General features: G+C 41.0%; 1 protein-coding gene across 1 annotated transcript in view; it reads left to right on the forward strand.

The window, feature by feature from the left end:
• LOC146421851 (maestro heat-like repeat-containing protein family member 1) overlaps window positions 1–20,067 on the forward strand; it is a gene marked incomplete at both ends in the record, with an annotated part of 81,852 nt that extends 61,785 nt beyond the window's left edge. The window contains 9 exons of the mRNA XM_085047010.1: window positions 245–324; window positions 1,956–2,067; window positions 5,300–5,395; window positions 7,333–7,437; window positions 11,520–11,655; window positions 13,499–13,611; window positions 15,015–15,167; window positions 19,353–19,507; window positions 19,983–20,067. Of these exons, the coding sequence (XP_084903136.1) occupies window positions 245–324; window positions 1,956–2,067; window positions 5,300–5,395; window positions 7,333–7,437; window positions 11,520–11,655; window positions 13,499–13,611; window positions 15,015–15,167; window positions 19,353–19,507; window positions 19,983–20,067 (1,035 nt within the window). The remainder of the gene's footprint in view (window positions 1–244; window positions 325–1,955; window positions 2,068–5,299; window positions 5,396–7,332; window positions 7,438–11,519; window positions 11,656–13,498; window positions 13,612–15,014; window positions 15,168–19,352; window positions 19,508–19,982) is intronic.
• Window positions 20,068–20,125: the final 58 nt, after the last annotated feature.

Raw genomic sequence — 20,125 nt, forward strand, 5'->3', positions numbered from 1 at the left:
CTGTCATCCGGAGTGGGTGATAGCAGCTAATGGCCCACAGCTGGTGGTAATAGAATACTTAACTACATCAATATTGCAACCTAGGACACCTGGGAATCTGGAAATCCAGAGAATTTGGGAATCGTGAGCATCCTGGAAATTCCAAAAATCTGGGAATCCTGGGAATCCCGAAGATCTGTCAATCAGGGAATCCTGGGAATGATCCCCATGATTCCCATTTTTCCCATTCCGGCTGTTTTCCCAGGAATTCCTGCGCTCAGAGCCTCCGGAATCTCTGCGGAATCGACTGCGGCAGAGAGCGCTGAGCGCCTGCGCCCACCTGCTGTATCCTTGGGAATTGGGAATTCCGGGAATTCCGGGAATTCCGGGAGGGGATTTGGGATTTGGGGGATTTTTTTGAGATTGTTTTTAATTTTTGGAGGGATTTTTTTATTTGATTCTTTAATTTTTTTTTTTTTTTAATTTCAATTTTTGGCATTTTGGGAGTTGGGATTTGGGATTTGGGAATGGGTTGGGATTTGGGATTGATTTGGGAGTTGGGATTTGGAATTATTTGGGATTTTGGGAATGTTTTTTGGATTCGGTTTGGAGCTTTTGGATTCTTTCCCAGGCAGGAAATTCCCATTCCCTTCTCCAGACCCTTTTCCCTCCTTTCCCTCTTTTCCCTTTTCCTATCCTTTTTTCCTCCTTTTCCTTCTCTTTTCCTCCTTTTCCCTCTTTATTTTCCTCCTCTTTTCCCTCCTTTTCCTTCTTTTTTCCTTCTTTTTTCCTTCTTTCCCTTCTTTCCCTCCCTCTTTTCCATCTTTTCTCCTTTTTTTTCCCTTTTTTCCTCTTTCCTCCTCTCTTTTCCTTCTCTTTTCCTTCTTTTCCTCTCCTTTCTTTTCCTTCTCTTTTCCCTCCTTTTCCTCACTTTTCCCTCTTTTCCCTCCTTTTCCATATTTTCTCCTCTTTTTTTCCCGTTTTTCCTCTTTCCTCCTTTCCTTCTTTTTTCCCCTCTTTTCCCTCTTTTCACTCCTTTTCCTTTTCCTTCTTTTTTCCTTCTCTTTCCCTTCTTTCCCTCCTTATTTTCCTTCTCTTTTACCTCTTTTCCTCTTTTCCTTCTTTCCCTCTCTCTTTTCCATATTTTCTCCTTTTTTTTACTGTTTTTTCCCCTTTCCTCCTCTCTTTTCCTTCCCTTTTCCCTCTTTTCCCTCCTTTTCCCTCCCTTTCCTTCTTTTTTCCTTCTTTCCCCCTTTCTTTTCCTTCTCTTTTCCCTCTTTTTTCCCTGTTTTTCCATCTTTTCCCTTCCTTCTTCTCCTCTTTCCCCTTTCTTTTCCTTCTCTTTTCCTCCTTTTCCCTCTTTATTTTCCTTCTCTTTTCCCTCTTTCCCTCTTTTCCTTCTTTCCCTCTCTCTTTTCCATCTTTTCTCCTCTCTTTTCCCATTTTTCCTGTTTTCTCCTCTCTTTTCCTTCCCTTTTCCCTCTTTTTTCCCTCCTTTTCCTTCTCTTTTCCTTTTCTTCCTCTCCTTTCTTTTCCTTCTCTTTTCCTTTTTTCCTTTTTTTCTTCTTTCCCTTCTTTTCCTCCTTTCTTTTCCTTCTCTTTTCCCTCCTCTTTTCCCTCCTTTTCCATATTTTCTCCTCTTTTATTCCCCGTTTTTCCCCTTTCCTCCTCTCTTTTCCTTCCCTTTTCCCTCTTTTCCCTCCTTTTCCCTCCTTTTCCCTCCTTTTCTATATTTTCTCCTCTTTTTCCCCCTTTTTCCATCTTTCCTCCTCTCTTTTCCTTCTCTTTTCCCTCTCTTTTCCAACCCCAAATCCCAAAATCTCCCCTCAGCTCCATCCCAAAATCCCCAACAATTCCCGGGAATTCTCCCCTTTCTCCACCTTGGAACTCCCTGGGCTGGAATTCCAGGATTTCCCGGTCAGAATTCCCAGATTTCCCGGTCAGAATTCCGGGATTTTCCCTAACTCCGAGCTCAGAGCTCTGGATCCTCCCCTGGCTGACCCCGAGCGGACAGAGCTGCTGGACACAGCGCTGGGCAGCGTCCTGGGATTGCCGCCGGAATTCCCCGGGAAAAACCGGGAAGAGCAGGTGGGAGTCCAGGCTGGGAATTCCCGGGGATTTGGGAATTCGGGGGGGTTTGGGAATTGTGTGGGATTTGGGGGGAAATGGGAATTCTGGGAGGATTTAGGGGAAAAATGGGAATTCCCTGGGATTTGGGAATTCCCTGGGATTTGGGAATTGTGGAGGATTTGGGGGGAAAATGGGGATTTGGGGGGAAGGAATTCTGTGATTTGGGGAAATGGGAATTGTGGGATTTGGGAATTCTGTGGGGTTTGGGAATTCTGTGGGATTTGGGGGAAATTGAATTTGGGGGGAAATGGGAATTCCCTGGGATTTGGGAATTCCATGGGATTTTGGGAATTCTGTGGGATTTGGGGGGAAATGGGAATTCTGGGAGGATTTAGGGGAAAAATGGGAATTCCCTGGGATTTGGGAATTCTGTGGGATTTGGGGGAAATGGGAATTCCGTGAGATTTGGGAATTCTGGGAGGGTTTGGGGGAAAATGGGAATTCCATGGGATTTGGGGAAAATGGCAATTCCGTGGGAAATGGGAATTCTTTAGGATTTGGGAATTCTGGGAGGGTTTGGGGGAAATGGGAATTCTGTGGGATTTGGGAATCCTGAGGGATTTGGGAATTCCAATCCCATTTTTTCCCCAAATCCCGCCTCAAATCCCACAGAATCCCAGAATCACTGAATTCCCAAATCCCACAGAATTCCCATTTCCCCCCAAATCCCACCAAATTCCCTGGGATTTGGGGGGAATGGGAATTCTGTGGGTTTTGGGGGAAAATGGGAATTTGGGGGGAAATGGGAATTCCCTGGGATTTGGGAATTGTGTGAGATTTGGGAATTGTGTGGGATTTGGGGGGAAAATGGGAATTCTGTGGATTTTGGGAATTCCGTGGGATTTGGGGAAAATGGGAATTCTGGGGGATTTGGGAATTCAGTGGGATTCTGGGAATTCTGTGGGATTTGGGGGGAAAATGGGAATTCTGTGGAATTTTGGGAATTCTGTGGGATTTGGGGGGAAATGGGACTTCTGGAAGGGTTTGGGGGAAATGGCTGAATTCCCGTTATCTCCATTATTCCCATTGTTCCCATTATTCCCATTCATTCCCATTATTCCCAATATTCCTATTCCCATTTTTCCTGTTATTCCCATTATTCCCATCATTCCCATTATTCCCATTCCTATCCCCATTCCCATTTCCCCCATTATTCCTATTATTTTCATTATTTCCATATTCCCATTCTTCCCATTCCATTCCCATTCCTATTCCCATTTTTTCCATTTTTCCCATTATTTTTCCCATTATTCCCATTCTCACCATTCCCATTTTCCCTATTATTCTTATTATTCCCATCATTCCCATTATTCCCATTATTCCCATTCCTATCCCCATTCCCATTTTTCCCATTTTGCTGTTATTCCCATTATCCCCATTATTTTCATTGTTCCCATTATTCCCATTCCATTCCCATCATTCCCATTCCCATTTTTCCCATTTTTTTCCATCCCCATTATTCCCATTCTTCCCATTATTCCCATTTTTCCCAGTTTTCCCATTCCATTCCCATTCCTATTCCCATTTTCCCCATTTTTCCCATTCCCATTATTTTCATTCTTCCCATTTTTCCCATTATTTTTCCCGTTATTTTTCCCATTTATTCCCATTTCCCACCCACTTCCCACAATTCCCCTCCTCTTTCCCAGTCCTTTTCCCAAAAAAACCCAACAGCTGCTTCCCAAATTTTTTCTGGGAATTTTCCATCCCTGGAATTAATGAGATGCTAATTAGGGGGGGAGGGGCAACTCCAGCTGGAAAATTCCTTATTTTTTCCCCATTTTTCCGGAAATTTTGGGAATTTTCTACCCAAAAAAATATCCCGGGAAGATTTGGGAAGTGAGAATTCCATGGGATTTTTGGGAATTCTCCAGGATTTTCTGGGATTTTTATTCCTTTAGGAGATTTTTTCCAAATTTTTCTGGGATTTTTCAAGGGTGAAAAATTGGGGAAAACCCCAAATTTCCATTTTTTTCTGGAATTTCATGGCCTGGATGGACTTGGTGAATTCCAAGGATTTTGCCAACTCCAGAATTCCAAGATTTTATCATTTCCCAAACTTTCCCAGGATTTTCAATGCTTCATCCATGGGAATTCACCCCAAAAATTGGGAAAAACCCCAAATTTCCAGGTTTTTTATGGAATTTCATGGCCTGGATGGACTTGGTGAATCCCAAGGATTTTTCCAACTCCGGAATTCCAAAATTTTCTCCTTTAGGAGATTTTTCCAAACTTTTCCAAGATTTTTCAGCACCTCATTTATGGGAATTCACCCCAAAAATCGGGAAAAACCCCAAATTTCCTTTTTTTCCCTGGAAGTTCATGGTCTGGATGGACTTGGTGAATTCCAAGGATTTTTCCAACTCCAGAATTCCAAGATTTTATCATTTCCCAAACTTTCCAAGATTTTTCAGCACCTCATCCACAGGAATTCACCCCAAAAATTGGGAAAAAATCCCAAATTTCCAGTTTTTCAATGGAATTTCATGGCCTGGATGGACTTGGTGATTCCCAAGGATTTTTCCAACTCCAGAAATTCCAAGTTTTTATTATTTTCCAAACTTTCCAAGATTTTTCAGCACCTCATCTGTGGGAATTCACCCCCAAAAATTGGGAAAAACCCCAAATTTCCTTTTTTTCCCTGGAATTCCATGGCCTGGATGGATTTGGTGATTCCCAAGGATTTTTCCAACTCTGGAATTCCAAAATTTTATTCTTTTCCAAGATTTTCAGCACCTCACCCATGGGAATTCACCCCAAAAATCGGGAAAAAATCCCAAATTTCCAGTTTTTTAATGGAATTTCATGGCCTGGATGGTCTTGGTGATTCCCAAGGATTTTTCCAACTCCAGAATTCCAAGATTTTATCATTTCCCAAACTTCCCAAGATTTTTCAGCACCTCATCCACAGGAATTCACCCCAAAAATTGGGAAAAAATCCCAAATTTCCAGTTTTTTAATGGAATTTCATGGCCTGGATGGATTTGGTGATTCCCAAGGATTTTTCCAACTCCGGAATTCCAAAATTTTATTCTTTTCCAAGATTTTCAAGGCCTCACCCATGGGAATTCATCCCAAAATTTGGGAAAAACCCCAAATTTCCAGGTTTTTTTCCTGGAATTCCATGTCCTGGATGGACTTGGTGAATTCCAAGGGTTTTTCCAACCCCAAAATTCCGGGATTTTCCCAGGATTTGCTCCGGGATGCACTGGCAGCTCTGACTGAGTTGCTCCAAAGTCTCCTCCGGAGGCGACTGACGCCCCACGGGCTGCAGGATGTGTTTGCCGTGAGTTTTTTGGGATTTGGGAATGGTGGGAAAAATGGGGAAAATGGGGAAAATGGGGAAAATGGGAAAAATGGGGAAAATGGGGAAAAAGGGAAAAATGGGGAAAATGGGAAAATGGGAAAATGGGAAAATGGGAAAATGGGGAAAATGGGAAAAATGGGGAAAATGGGAAAATGGGAATAATGGGAATAATAGTGGGAATTATGGGAATAATAGTGGGAATTATGGGAATAATGGGAATTATGGGGAAAATGGGAATGGAATGGGAAAAATGGGAATGATGGGGAAAATGAGGATAATGGGAATAATGGGAAAAATGGGAAAAATGGGAAAAAGGGAAAAATGGGGAAAATGGGGAAAATGGGAAAAATGGGAAAAATGGGAAAAATGGGGAAAATGAGAAAAATGGGGAAAATGGGGAAAATGGGAATTGCAATAATAGTGGGAATTATGGGAATAATGGGAATTATGGGGGAAATGGGAATTATGGGGATTATGGGAAAAATGGGAATGGAATGGGAAAAATGGGAATAATGGGGAAAATGAGGATAATGGGAATAATGGGAAAAATGGGAAAAATGAAAATAATGGGAAAAATGGGAATAATGGGAATTATAGGAATTATGGGAATAATGGGAAGATTGGGAATAATGGGAATAATGGGAATAATGGAAAAATGGGAAAAATGGGAAAAATGGGAATAATAGTGGGAATTACGGGAAAAATGGGAATAATGGGAGTGGAATGGGAATTGTGGGAATTGTGGGAATAATGGGAAAGGGAATGGAATGGGAATAATGGGAATTATGGGAATTGTGGGAAGAATGGGGATAATGGGAATGGAAAAAGAGATTGGGAATAATGGGATTGATGGGAAGAATGGGAATGTAATGGGAATGATGGGAATGATGGGAATGATGGGAATATTGGGAATAATGGGAATAATGGGAATGGGAATTGGGAATGGGAGTAATTGGGGTGGGGATGGGAATAATGTGGAGAATGGGAATTGGAAGGGAAGGGAATGGGAATAATGGGAATTAATAATGGGAATAATGGGAAGAACTGGAAGAGTGGGAAGAACAGGAAAAAATAGGAGGAATGGGAATGGAATCGGAATTGGGGATTGGGGATGGAAATGATGGGAATGAGGAGAATGGGATGGGAATGGGAAGAAAGGGAAAAATGGGGAAAATGGGAATAAGAGGAATGGTGGGAGTGGAATGGGATTGGGAATGGGAATGATGGGAATAATGGGGATGGAATGGGAATAATTGGAATAATGGGAATAATGGGAATAATGGGAATAATGGGAATAATGGGAAGATTGGGAACAATGGGAAGAATGGGAATGGGAAGAATGGGGATAATGAAAATAGTGGGAATAATGGGAATGGGAATGGAATGGGAATAATGGGAAGTGGAGATGGGAATTGGGAATGGGAATGATGGGGGGAATGGGGATGGGAGGAATGGGAGGAATGGGAATAATGGGAACAATGGGAAGACTGGGAATAGTGGGAATTGGAATGGAATGGAATGGGAATAATAGGAATAATGGGAATAATGGAAAGATTGGGAAAAATGGGAAAAATGGGAATGGGAATGGGAAGAATGGGGATAATGGGAATAATGGGAATAATGGGAGTAATGGGAATAATGGGAAAAATGGGAAGAATGGGGATAATGGGAACAATGCAAATAATGAGAATAATGGGAATATTGGAAATAATGGCAATAATGGGAATGGGAAATTGGGAATTGGGAATTCATTGGGAATTGGGAAATTGGGAATGGGAAACCCCAAAGAACAACCCAGGCAGCTCATCCCAGAGAGCAAATCCCAGGCTGGATTTTTGGGAATATTCCCCCCAGGAAAGAACTGCCCAGCCTGGAATTCCATCCCGGAATTCCCGGATTTTCCTCCCCATTCCCAGCATTTAGGGCCCTGGATCAAATCCCCCCGGGAGCAGGAGAGGCAGAGGGCGATGGCAGTCAGCAAATCCCTGCTGGAATTCTACCTGGAAAAGCTCCAAGTCAGCGTGAGTGGCTGGGAAATTCCCGGAATTCTGAGAGTCGGGAATGAGGCGGAGATGTTCCTGTTGTTCCTGTTGTTCCTGTTATTCCCATTGTTCCCATCATTCCAGTTATTCCTGTTATTCCCATTATTCCCATTATTCCCATTCCTATTTTTCCTATTATTCCCATTATTGCCATTGTTCCCATTCCTGTTATTCCCATTATTCCCATTGTTCCCATTATTCCCATTATTCTCATTATTCCCATTATTCCCATTATTCTCATTTTTCCCATTATTCCCATTCTTATTATTCCTACTATTCCCATTGTTCCCATTGTTCCCATTCCTATTACTCCTATTATTCTCATTATTCCTATTATTCCTATTATTGCTATTATTGCTATTATTCCCATTATTCCCATTATTCCCATTCCAATTATTCCTATTATTCCCATTGTTCTCATTATTCCTATTATTCCCACTATTCCATTCCCATTATTCCTATTATTCCTATTATTTCCATTATTCTTTTTATTCCCATTATTCCCATTTTTCCCATTATTCCCATTATTCCCATTATTCCCATTATTCCCATTATTCCCATTACTCCAATCATTCCCATTATTCCTATTATTCCCATTTATTACCATTCCCATTCCTATTTGATTCCCATTATTCCCATTCTTCCCACTGTTCCCATTCCCATAATTCCCATCTCCATTCCCATTATTCCCGTTATTCCCATTTTTTTCATTATTCCCATTATTCCCATTCCTATTCTCATTCCCATTCCCATCTCAATCCCCAAACCTGGAATTTTTCCTGTTCCCATCATTCCCATCATTCCCACCAATCCCAAAATTCCCAAAATTCCCAATTTCCCATTTCCCAGAGCGTGACTCCGTTCCACACGCTCAGCCATCATTCCCTCCATTCCCACCAATCCCAAAAATCCCAAAAATCCCAAAATTCCCAATTTTCCCCATTTCCCAGAGTGTCACTCTGTTCCACACGCTGAACCTTCATTCCCATCATTCCCACCAATCCCAAAATTCCCAAAATTCCCAAAATTCCTAATTTTCCCATTTCCCAGAGCGTGACTCCGTTCCACACGCTCAGCCTTCATTCCCACCAATCCCAAAAATCCCAAAAATCCCAAAATTCCCAATTTTCCCAGAGTGTCACTCCATTCCACACACTGAACCTTCATTCCCACCAATTCCAAAATTCCCAAAATTCCTAATTTCCCCCTTTCCCAGAGCGTGACTCCGTTCCACACGCTGAACCTTCATTCCCATCATTCCCAAAAATCCCAAAAATCCCAAAATTCCCACTTTTCCCAGAGCGTGACTCCGTTCCACACGCTCAGCCTTCATTCCCATCATTCCCAAAATTCCCAAAATTCCCAATTTCCCCATTTCCCAGAGCGTCACTCCGTTCCACACGCTGAACCTTCATTCCCATCATTCCCAAAATTCCCAAAATTCCCAATTTTCCCATTTCCCAGAGCGTGACTCCGTTCCACACGCTCAGCCTTCATTCCCTCCATTCCCAAAATTCCCAAAATTCCCAAAAATCCCAAAATTCCCAATTTTCCCAGAGCGTGACTCCATTCCACACACTGAACCTTCATTCCCTCCATTCCCACCAATCCCAAAATTCCCAAAATTCCCAATTTTCCGCTTTTCCCAAAGCGTGACTCCGTTCCACACGCTGAACCTTCATTCCCTCCATTCCCAAAAATCCCAAAATTCCCACTTTTCCCCATTTCCCAGAGCGTCACTCCGTTCCACACACTCAGCCATCATTCCCACCATTCCCAAAATTCCCAAAAATCCCAAAATTCCTAATTTTCCCATTTCCCAGAGCATGACTCCGTTCCACACGCTCAGCCATCATTCCCACCATTCTCATCATTCCCAAAAATCCCAAAAATCCCAAAATTCCCAATTTTCCCATTTTCCAGAGCGTCACTCCGTTCCACACGCTCAGCCTTCATTCCCACCATTCCCAAAATTCCCAAAATTCCCAATTTTCCCAGAGCGTGACTCCGCTCCACAAGCTCAGCCTTCATTCCCACCATTCCCACCATTCCCAAAATTCCCAAAATTCCCACTTTTCCCCATTTCCCAGAGCGTGACTCCGTTCCACACGCTCAGCCTTCATTCCCACCAATCCCAAAATTCCCAAAATTCCCACTTTTCCCCATTTCCCAGAGCGTCACTCCATTCCACACGCTGAACCTTCATTCCCATCATTCCCACCAATCCCAAAATCCCAAAATTCCCAAAATTCCCACTTTTCCCCCATTTCCCAGAGTGTCACTCTGTTCCACACACTGAACCTTCATTCCCTCCATCCCCACCATTCCCAAAAATCCCAAAATTCCCAATTTTCCCCTTTTCCCAGAGCGTCACTCCGTTCCACACGCTCAGCCTTCATTCCCACCATTCCCACCAATCCCAAAAATCCCAAAATTCCCAATTTTCCCCATTTCCCAGAGCGTGACTCCATTCCACACACTGAACCTTCATTCCCACCAATCCCAAAATTCCCAAAATTCCCACTTTTCGCCATTTCCCAGAGCGTCACTCCGTTCCACACACTCAGCCATCATTCCCACCATTCCCAAAAATCCCAAAAATCCCAAAATTCCCAATTTTTCCCATTTCCCAGAGCGTCACTCCGTTCCACACGCTGAACCTTCATTCCCTCCATTCCCACCAATCCCAAAATTCCCAAAATCCCAAAAATCCCAAAATTCCCACTTTTCCCTATTTCCCAGTGTGACTCCGTTCCACACGCTCAGCTTTCATTCCCACCAATCCCAAAATTCCCAAAATTCCCACTTTTCCCCATTTCCCAGAGCATCACTCCGTTCCACACACTCAGCCTTCATTCCCACCAATCCCACCAATCCCAAAGTTCCCAAAATTCCCACTTTTCCCCATTTCCCAGAGCGTGACTCCGTTCCACACGCTCAGCCTTCATTCCCATCATTCCCACCAATCCCAAAATTCCCAAAAATCCCAACATTCCCAAAATTCCCACTTTTCCCAGAGCGTCACTCCGTTCCACACACTCAGCCATCATTCCCACCATTCCCAAAAATCCCAAAAATCCCAAAATTCCCAATTTTTCCCATTTCCCAGAGCGTCACTCCGTTCCACACGCTGAACCTTCATTCCCTCCATTCCCACCAATCCCAAAATTCCCAAAATCCCAAAAATCCCAAAATTCCCACTTTTCCCTATTTCCCAGTGTGACTCCGTTCCACACGCTCAGCTTTCATTCCCACCAATCCCAAAATTCCCAAAATTCCCACTTTTCCCCATTTCCCAGAGCATCACTCCGTTCCACACACTCAGCCTTCATTCCCACCAATCCCACCAATCCCAAAGTTCCCAAAATTCCCACTTTTCCCCATTTCCCAGAGCGTGACTCCGTTCCACACGCTCAGCCTTCATTCCCATCATTCCCACCAATCCCAAAATTCCCAAAAATCCCAACATTCCCAAAATTCCCACTTTTCCCAGAGCGTCACTCCGTTCCACACGCTCAGCCTGCATTCCCATCATTCCACCATTCCCAAAAATCCCAAAATTCCCAATTTTCCCCTTTTCCCAGAGCGTGACTCCATTCCACACACTGAACCTTCATTCCCTCCATTCCCACCAATCCCAAAATTCCCAAAATTCCCAATTTTCCGCTTTTCCCAGAGCGTGACTCCATTCCACACGCTGAACCTTCATTCCCATCATTCCCAAAAATCCCAAAATTCCCAATTTTCCCAGAGCGTGACTCCGTTCCACACGCTCGGCCTTTATTCTCACCAATCCCAAAATTCCCAAAATTCCCAAAATTCCCAATTTCCCCATTTCCCAGAGCGTGACTCCGTTCCACACGCTGAACCTTCATTCCCATCCTTCCCAGCATTCCCATCATTCCCACCAATCCCAAATTCCCAAAATTCCCAAAATTCCCAATTTCCCCCTTTTCCCAGAGCGTCACTCCGTTCCACACGCTCAGCCATCATTCCCATCATTCCCACCAATCCCAAAAATCCCAAAATTCCCAAAATTCCCACTTTTCCCCCTTTCCCAGAGCGTGACTCCATTCCACACGCTCAGCCTGCTGCTGGCTCTGCTCTCCCCTCGCTGCTCCGACGGAATTCCCGAAATCCGCAGAGACGCCGTCGAGTGCGTTCGCTGCCTGCTCTACATCCAGCTGGGATACCAAGGTGGGGATTCGGGGAAATTTTGGGAAATTTGGGGGAGTTTTGGGGAATTTTTTGGGAATTTTTTGGGATTTTTTGGGATTTTTTTGGAGGTTTTTGGGATGTTTTTTGGATTTTTTTTGAATTTTGGGGGATTTTTGGGGATTTTTTTTAATTTTTAAAGATTTTTTAAAAATTTTTAAATTTTTAAAAAATTTTTGGGGATTTTTAAATTTTTGGGAATTGTTTTTAAATTTTGGGGGAATTTTTGGGGAATTTTTTGGGGAATTTTTTGGATTTTTTTGGGATTTTTTGGGAATTTTTGGGAATTTTGGATTGTGTTCGCTGCCTGCTCTACATCCAGCTCAGCTACCAAGGTGGGAGTTTGGGAATTTTGGGGAATTTTTTGGGATTTTTTGGGGGTTTTTTTTGAGGTTTTTGGGATGTTTTTTGATTTTTTTTTGAATTTTGGGGGATTTTTGGGGATTTTTTTTTTTTAATTTTTAAAGATTTTTTTAAATTTTTGGGAATTTTTAAAAATTTTTGGGGGATTTTTAGATTTTTGGAAATTTTGGGGGATTTGGGGATTTTTGGGGATTTTTTTGGGGATTTTGGGATTTTTTGGGATTTTTGGGGGGATTTTTTTTTGGGAATTTGGGGATTTTTTGGGATTTTGGGATCAGGGGATTTTTGGGGGAATTTTGGAGTTTTTTTGGGGATTTTTTTGGGATTTGGGTTTTTTCAGGATTTTGGGATTTGTGCTTTTTGGGGGATTTTTTGGGAATTTTTAGGGGGATTTTTGGGATTTTTGGAGAATTTCTTTTGGGATTTTGGGGATTTTTTGGATTTTGGATTTTGGGATGTTTTGGGTTTTTTGGGACTTTTTTTGGGATTTTGGGAATATTTGGGATTTTGGGGATTTTTTGGGATTTTTTTGGGATTTTGATAAGATTTGGGGGATTTTGGGATTTTTTGGGGATTTTGGGGTTTTTTTGGGGGATTTTTTTGGGGGAATTTTTTTTTTATGTTTTGGGAATTTTTGGGAATTTTTTGAGAAATTTTTTTGAGTTTTTTCAGTTTTTCTTCAGGTTTTTTCCAGGTTTTTTTGGAGTTTTTTTCGGGGATTTTTTCAGGGTTTTCCACGGTTTTTTGGGACTTTTTTTGGGACTTTTTTTGGGGATTTGGGAATATTTTTCCCAACAATTCCGGCAATTCCCCAACTCTCCACAAGAGGTCGCTGCTGCCCTTTGGAATTCGGGAATCTCCAAATTCCATGGAATTCCAGGAGTTTTTGGGATTCAATTTCCACCCTAATTCCCAATTTTTGGTTTTTCCAAACCCAGAATTCCAGGATTTTTTTAATTCCCAAACTTTTCCGGGATTTTCAAGGGAAATCTTCAAGAATTCACCCAAAAAATCATGAAAATTCCCCCAAATTCCCATTTTTTTCTGGGATAACAATGGAATTGTTGACTTCCAAGACTTTTTCCAAACCCAGAATTCCAGGATTTTTTTCATTCCCAAACTTTTCCAGGATTTTCAAGACTTCATCCTCAGGAATTCACCCCAAAATCACAAAATTACCTCAAAATTCCCATTTTTTTGGGATAACATTGGAATTAATGATATCCAAGACTTTTTCCAAGCCTGGAATTCCAGGAATTTTTTAATTCCCAAAGTTTTCCGGGATTTTCAAGGGAAATCTTCAAGAATTCACCCCCAAAAATCGAGAAAAATTCCCAAAATTCCCTTTTTTTTTGGGATAACAATTGAATTAATGACATCCAAGACTTTTTCCAAGCCTGGAATTCCAGGAATTTTTCCTTTCCCGGCCTCAAATCCCAGGAATTCTCTTTCCCCATCCCAGGTTTTTCCCGGGATCACCGGGATGAGCTGCTGGAAGAGTTGGAATCGCTCAAGGAAAAGCTGGAAAATCCGGATTTCTCCGTCCTTTTCCACACCTGCACCAGGATGGCCTCGGTGAGAAATGGGAATCCTGGAATTCTGACTGGGAATCTTGGAATTCCCACTGGGAATGGCTGGAATATCAACTGGGAGTGGGCAAAATTCCAATTGGGAATGACCAGAATTCCCATCATTCCCATTATTCCCATTATTCCCATTCCATTCCATTCCCATTTTTCCCATTATCTCCATTCCCATTATCCTGATTATTCCCATGATTCCCATTATTCCAAATCTCCTTTTTCCCATTATTCCCATTATTCCCATTATTCCCATTATTCCCATTATTCCCATTATTCCCATTATTTCCATCATTTATATTTTTCCCATTCCATCCCCATTATTCCTATTATTCCCATTATTCCCATTGTTCCAAATCCCATTATTCCCATTATTCCCATTATTTTTCCCATTTTTCCCATTTACTCCCTTTATTCCCATTATTTGTATTATTCCCATTCCATTCCCATTATTCCCAATATTCCCATTATCTCCATCCCATTCCAAGTCCCATTCCCATTTTTCCCATTTCCCCCATTTACTCCCATTATTCCCATTATTCCCATTATCTCCATTCCCATTGTTCCCAATTCATTCCCATTCCCATTATCCTGATTAAATTCATTCCCATTCCCATTATCCTGATTATTCCAAATCCCATTTTTCCCAATATTCCCATTATTCCCATTTTCTCCATTATTCCCATTATCCCAATTATTCCCATTTTTTTCCATTATTCCCATCATTTATATTATTCCCATTCCATCCCCATTATTCCTATTATTCCCATTATTCCCACTATTATTCCAAATCCCATTATTCCCATTATTCCCATTATTCCCATTTTTCCCATTATCCCCACAATTCCCATTTTCCCACCATTCCCACCATTCCCACCCCACCTCCACCCCCTCAATCCCCATTTTTTATTCCCATTTTTCCCATTTTTTATTCCAAATTTTCCCATTTTTCCCAATTTCTATTCCCATTTTTCCCATTTTTCATTCCAAATTTTCCCATTTTTTATTCCAAATTTTCCCATTTTTCCCAATTTCTATTCCCATTTTTCCCATTTTTTATTCCTTTTTTTCCCATTTTTTATTCCAAATTTTCCCATTTTTCCCATTTTTTATTCCCATTTTTCCCATTTTTCCCATTTTTTATTCCCATTTTTCCCATTTTTTATTCCAAATTTTCCCATTTTTCCCATTTTTTATTCCCATTTTTCCCATTTTTCATTCCAAATTTTCCCATTTTTCCCATTTTTTATTCCCATTTTTTTTTCCCATTTTTCCCATTTTTCATTCCAAATTTTCCCATTTTTCCCAATTTTTATTCCCATTTTTCCCATTTTTTATTCCAAATTTTCCCATTTTTCCCAATTTCTATTCCCATTTTTCCCATTTTTCCACCCCCAGGTGATCGGGAAGCGAATTCCTCCGGAGCAAATCCCGAATTTCCTCTTCTCCCTCTTCGAAGGGCTGGAGGATCCGGATGGGAATTGTTCCCGAGCTGCAGCTGTGATCCTGAATTCCCTGCTCAGGGAGAGAGGAGGAATCCTGCAGGAAAAGGTGGGATTCCCAAAAAAATCCGGGAAAAAATCCCGGGAAAATCCAGGAAAAATCCCAGGAAAAATCCCAGAAAAAGTCACTGAAAAATTCCCAGAGTTTGGGGTTTAAAAGGGGAATTTTGGGAATTTTGGGATGGAATTTCTGGCAGGAAAAGGTGGAATTCCCAAAAAAATCCTGGGAAAAATCCCGGAAAAAATCCCGGAAAAAATCCCGGAAAAAATCCCAGAAAAAGTCACTGAAAAATTCCCAAAGTTTGGGGTTTAAATGGGGAATTTTAGGAATTTTTGGGATGGAAAATCCTGCAGGAAAAGGTGGAATTCCCAAAAAAATCCTGGGAAAAAATCCCAGAAAAATCCCAGAGAAATCCCGGAAAAAATCCCGGAGAAAATCCAGAAAAAGTCACAGAAAAATTCCCAGAGTTTAGGGTTTAAATGGGGAATTTTGGGATGGAAATCCTGCAGGAAAATGTGGAATTCCCAAAATAATCCTGGAAAAAATCCCAAAGAAATTCCTGGAGAAATTCCAGAAAAAATCCCGGAGAGATTCCTGGAGAAATTTACAGAGAAATTCCCAAAGTTTGGAGTTTAAAAGGGGAATTTTGGGAATTTTTGGGATGGAAAATCCTGCAGGAAAAGGTGGAATTCCCAAAAAAATCCCAGGAAAAATCCTGGAAAAATCCCAGAAAAAGTCACTGAAAAATTCGCTGAAAAATTCCTGGAGTTTGGGGTTTTAGAAGGGGAATTTTGGGATGGGATGGGAAGGGAATTTTGGGATGGAAACTCCTGCAGGAAAAGGTGGAATTCCAAAAAAATCCTGGGAATATCCCGGAAAAATCCTGGAAAAATCCCGGAAAAAATCCCAGAGAAATTCCAGAAAAAGTCACTGAAAAATTCCCAGAGTTTAGGATTTAAATGGGGAATTTTGGGATGGAAATCCTGCAGGAAAAGGTGGAATTCCCAAAAAAATCCTGGGAAAAATCCCAGAAAAAATCCCAGAAAAATTCCTGGAGAAATCCCGGAAAAATTCACAGAGAAATTCCCAAAGTTTGGGGTTTAAAAGGGGAATTTTGGGGTGGAAATCCTGCAGGAAAAGGTGGAATCCCAAAAAAATCCTGGGAAAAATCCCATAAAAAAATCATGGAAAAACTCCCGGAGTTTGGGGTTTAAAAAGGGAAATTTGGGGAATTTTGGGATGGAAATCCTGCAGGAAAAGGTGGAATTCCTAGAAAAATTCCTGGAAAAATTAATGGAAAAATTCCCAGAGTTTGGGGTTTAAAAGAGGAATTTTGGGGTGGAATTCCTGCAGGAAAAGGTGGAATTCCCAAAAAAGTCCTGGGGAAAATCCTGGAAAAAATCCTGGAGAAATCCCGAAAAAAACCCCAGAAAAAATCCCAGAAAAAGTCACTGAAAAATTCCTGGAGTTTGGGGTTTTAGAAGGGGAATTTTGGGAATTTTGGGATGGGATGGGAAGGGAATTTTGGGATGGAAAATCCTGCAGGAAAAGGTGGAATTCCAAAAAAATCCCGGGAAAATCCTGGAGAAATTCCGGAAAAAATCCCGGAAAAAATCCCAGAAAAAGTCACTGAAAAATTCCCAAAGTTTGGGGTTTAAATGGGGAATTTTAGGAATTTTGGGATGGGATGGGATGGGAATCGTTCAGGAAAAGGTGGAATTCCAGGAAAAATCCTGGGAAAATCCCGGAAAAAATCCAGGAAGAATCCCTGAAAAAATCCCAGAAAAAGTCACTGAAAAATTCATGGAAAAATTCCCAGAGTTTGGGGTTTAAAAAGGGAAATTTGGGGACTTTTGGGATGGAATTCCTGCAGGAAAAGGTGGAATTCCAAAAAAAATCCTGGGAAAAAATCCCAGAAAAAATCCTGGAAAAAATCCAGGAAAAAATCCTGGAGAAAATCCTGGAGAAATTCTGGAAAAATTCCCAGAGTTTGGGGTTTAAAAGGGGAATTTTGGGAATTTTGGGATGGGACGGGATGGGATGGGATGGGAATCGTTCAGGAAAAGGTGGAATTCCAGGAAAAATCCTGGGAAAATCCTGGGAAAAATCCAGGGAAAAGTCCTGGAGAAATTCCAGAGAAATCCCGGTAAAAATCCCAGAAAAATCCCAGAAAAATCCCAGAAAAAGTCACTGAAAAATTCACTGAAAAATTCCCAAAGTTTGGAGTTTAAAAGGGGAATTTTGGGAATTTTTGGGATGAAAAATCCTGCAGGAAAAGGTGGAATTCCCAAAAAAATCCTGGGAAAAAATCCCAGAAAAAGTCCTGGAAAAAATCCTGGAGAAATGCTGGAAAAATTCGTGGAAAAACTCCTGGAGTTTGGGGTTTAAAAGGGGAATTTTGGGACAGAAATGCCACAGGAAAAGGTGGAATTCCCAAAAAAATCCCGGGAAAAATCCTGGAAAAATCTAGGAAAAAATCCTGAAGAAAATCCTGGAGAAATTCCCAGAAAAATTCAAGGAGAAATTCCCAAAGTTTGGAGTTTTAAAAGGGGAATTTTGGGGAATTTTGGGATGGAAATCCTGCAGGAAAAGGTGGAATTCCCGTGGAATTCCGGGAAAAATCCTGGAAAAAATCCCGGAAAAAAATAATGGAAAAACTCACAGAGTTTGGGGTTTAAAAAGGGAAATTTGGGGAATTTTGGGATGGAATTCCTGCAGGAAAAGGTGGAATTCCCAAGGAATTCCTGGAAAAATTCCTGGAAAAATTCCTGGAAAAATTCCTGGAGAAATTCCCAAAGTTTGGAGTTTTAAAAGGGGAATTTTGGGAATTTTGGGATGGAAAATCCTGCAGGAAAAGGTGGAATTCCGGGAAAAATCCCAAAAAAAATCCCGGAAAAATTCCTGGGGTTTGGGGAGGATTTTTTGGGAATGTTCTGCATGGAGTGGGAATAATGGGAATAATGGGAATGATGGGAATTGTGGGAATAATGGGAATTTGGGAATTATGGGAATAATGGGAATAATGGGAATAATGGGAATAATGGGAATAATGGGAATAATGGGAATAATAAGAATGATGGGAATAATGGGAATTATGGGAATAATTGGAATGGGAATAATGGGAATAATGGGAATAATAGTGGGAATCATGGGGATGGAAAAAAGGGAATAATGGGGGAAATGGGAATGATGGGAATGATGAGAATTGGAATAATAGTGGGAATGATGGGAAAAATGGGAATGGGAATAATGGGAATAAATAATGGGAATTGTGGGATGGGAATGGAATGGAATGGGAATAATGGGAATAATGGGAATGATGGGAATGATGGCAGTGATGGGACTGAGAATGAGAATAATGAGAATAATGAGAATAATGAGAATAATGAGAATAATGAGAATAATGAGAATAATGGGAATAATGGGAATAATGAGAATAATAGGAATGGGAATAATGGGAATAACAGGAATAATGGGAATAACAGGAATAATGGGAATATTGGGAATAATGAGAATAATGAGAAAAATGGGAATAATAATGGAAATAATGGGAATAATGGGAATGGAATGGGAATGGGAATAATGAGAATGTGGGAATAATGGGGATAATGAAAATTAATGGAATTATGGGAATAATGAGAATAACAGGAATAATGGGAATAACAAGAATAATGGGAATAATAAGAATAATAGGAATAATGGGAATAATGGGAATAATGATAATAATAATGGGAATAATGGGAATAATAGGAATGAAATAGGAATAGTGGGAATAATGAGAATAATAAGAATAATGGGAATAATGGGAATTAAATAAGAATAATAGGAATAATGAGAATAATAGCAATGAAATAGGAATAATGGGAATAATGGGAATAATGAGATTAATGGGAATAATGGGAATAATGGGAATAACAGGAATAATGGGAATAATAAGAATAATGATAATAATAATGGGAATAATGGGAATAATAGGAATGAAATAGGAATAATGGGAATAATGAGAATAATAAGAAGAATAGTGGGAATAACGGGAATTAAATAAGCATAATGAGAATAATGGGAATAACAGGATAAAACTGAGATCCAAAAGATCTCTCAAGGATTTTCCACCTCCAACCATCCCACAATTCCCTTTTTTCCCAGGAATCTCCCAACCAGCAAATCCCAAAAAATCCCCAAAAAAACCCCCAAAAATCCCCAAAAATCCCAATTTTTCCCCATTTCCCGCAGATTCCCGACCTGCTGGGCGTCATCCACTCCAAGCTGGAATTGTTGGATTCGGAAAACCTCCGGAAATCCCTTCAGCAATCAGTTCTGCTCCTGGCTCTGCAGCACCCCGAAATTGTGGTTTCCTCCCTGCTGGGGAACTCCCTGCCCTTCGACAGGTTGGGAATTCCCGAATTCCCACGGAATTCCGTGGATTTGGGAGGATTTGGGGGAATTTTTGGGGTGGCTGGGTGGAAAAATGGGGATTTTTGTGGGGGAAAATTCCCATTTTTGCCTCAAAATTCCCATTTTTGCCTCAAAATTCCCATTTTTGCCCCAAAATTCCCATTTTTTTCCCCCCAATTTCCTGGTTTTCTCCCAAAATTCCCATTTTCCCCCAAAATTCCCGTTTTCCCCCCCAAAACTCCCGGTTTTTTCCCCCAAAAACCCCCAAAATTCCCATTTTTTCCCCCCAGAATTCCCTTTTTTCCCCAAAATTCCCATTTTTTCCCCAGAATTCCCATTTTTCCCATTTTTTTCCCCTGGAATTCCCAAAATTCCCATTTTCCCCCCAGAATTCCCAATTTTTTTTCCCCAGAATTCCCAAAATTCCCATTTTTCCCCCCAAAATTCCTGGTTTTTTCCTCCCCCTAGCCACATGTGCACCATGTGGAGATCTCTTGGCTCTGAAACTGAAATTCCCATTTTTTTTCTTTTCCCGAATTTCCAAAATTCCTGGGTTTTTCCCCAAAATTCCCATTTTTTTCCCCTGAAACCCCAAAATTCCCATTTTTTCC

This window comes from Lichenostomus cassidix, unplaced genomic scaffold (assembly GCF_008360975.1).
Source record: "Lichenostomus cassidix isolate B80296 unplaced genomic scaffold, HeHo_3.0 HiC_scaffold_772, whole genome shotgun sequence".
Taxonomy (NCBI): domain Eukaryota; kingdom Metazoa; phylum Chordata; class Aves; order Passeriformes; family Meliphagidae; genus Lichenostomus; species Lichenostomus cassidix.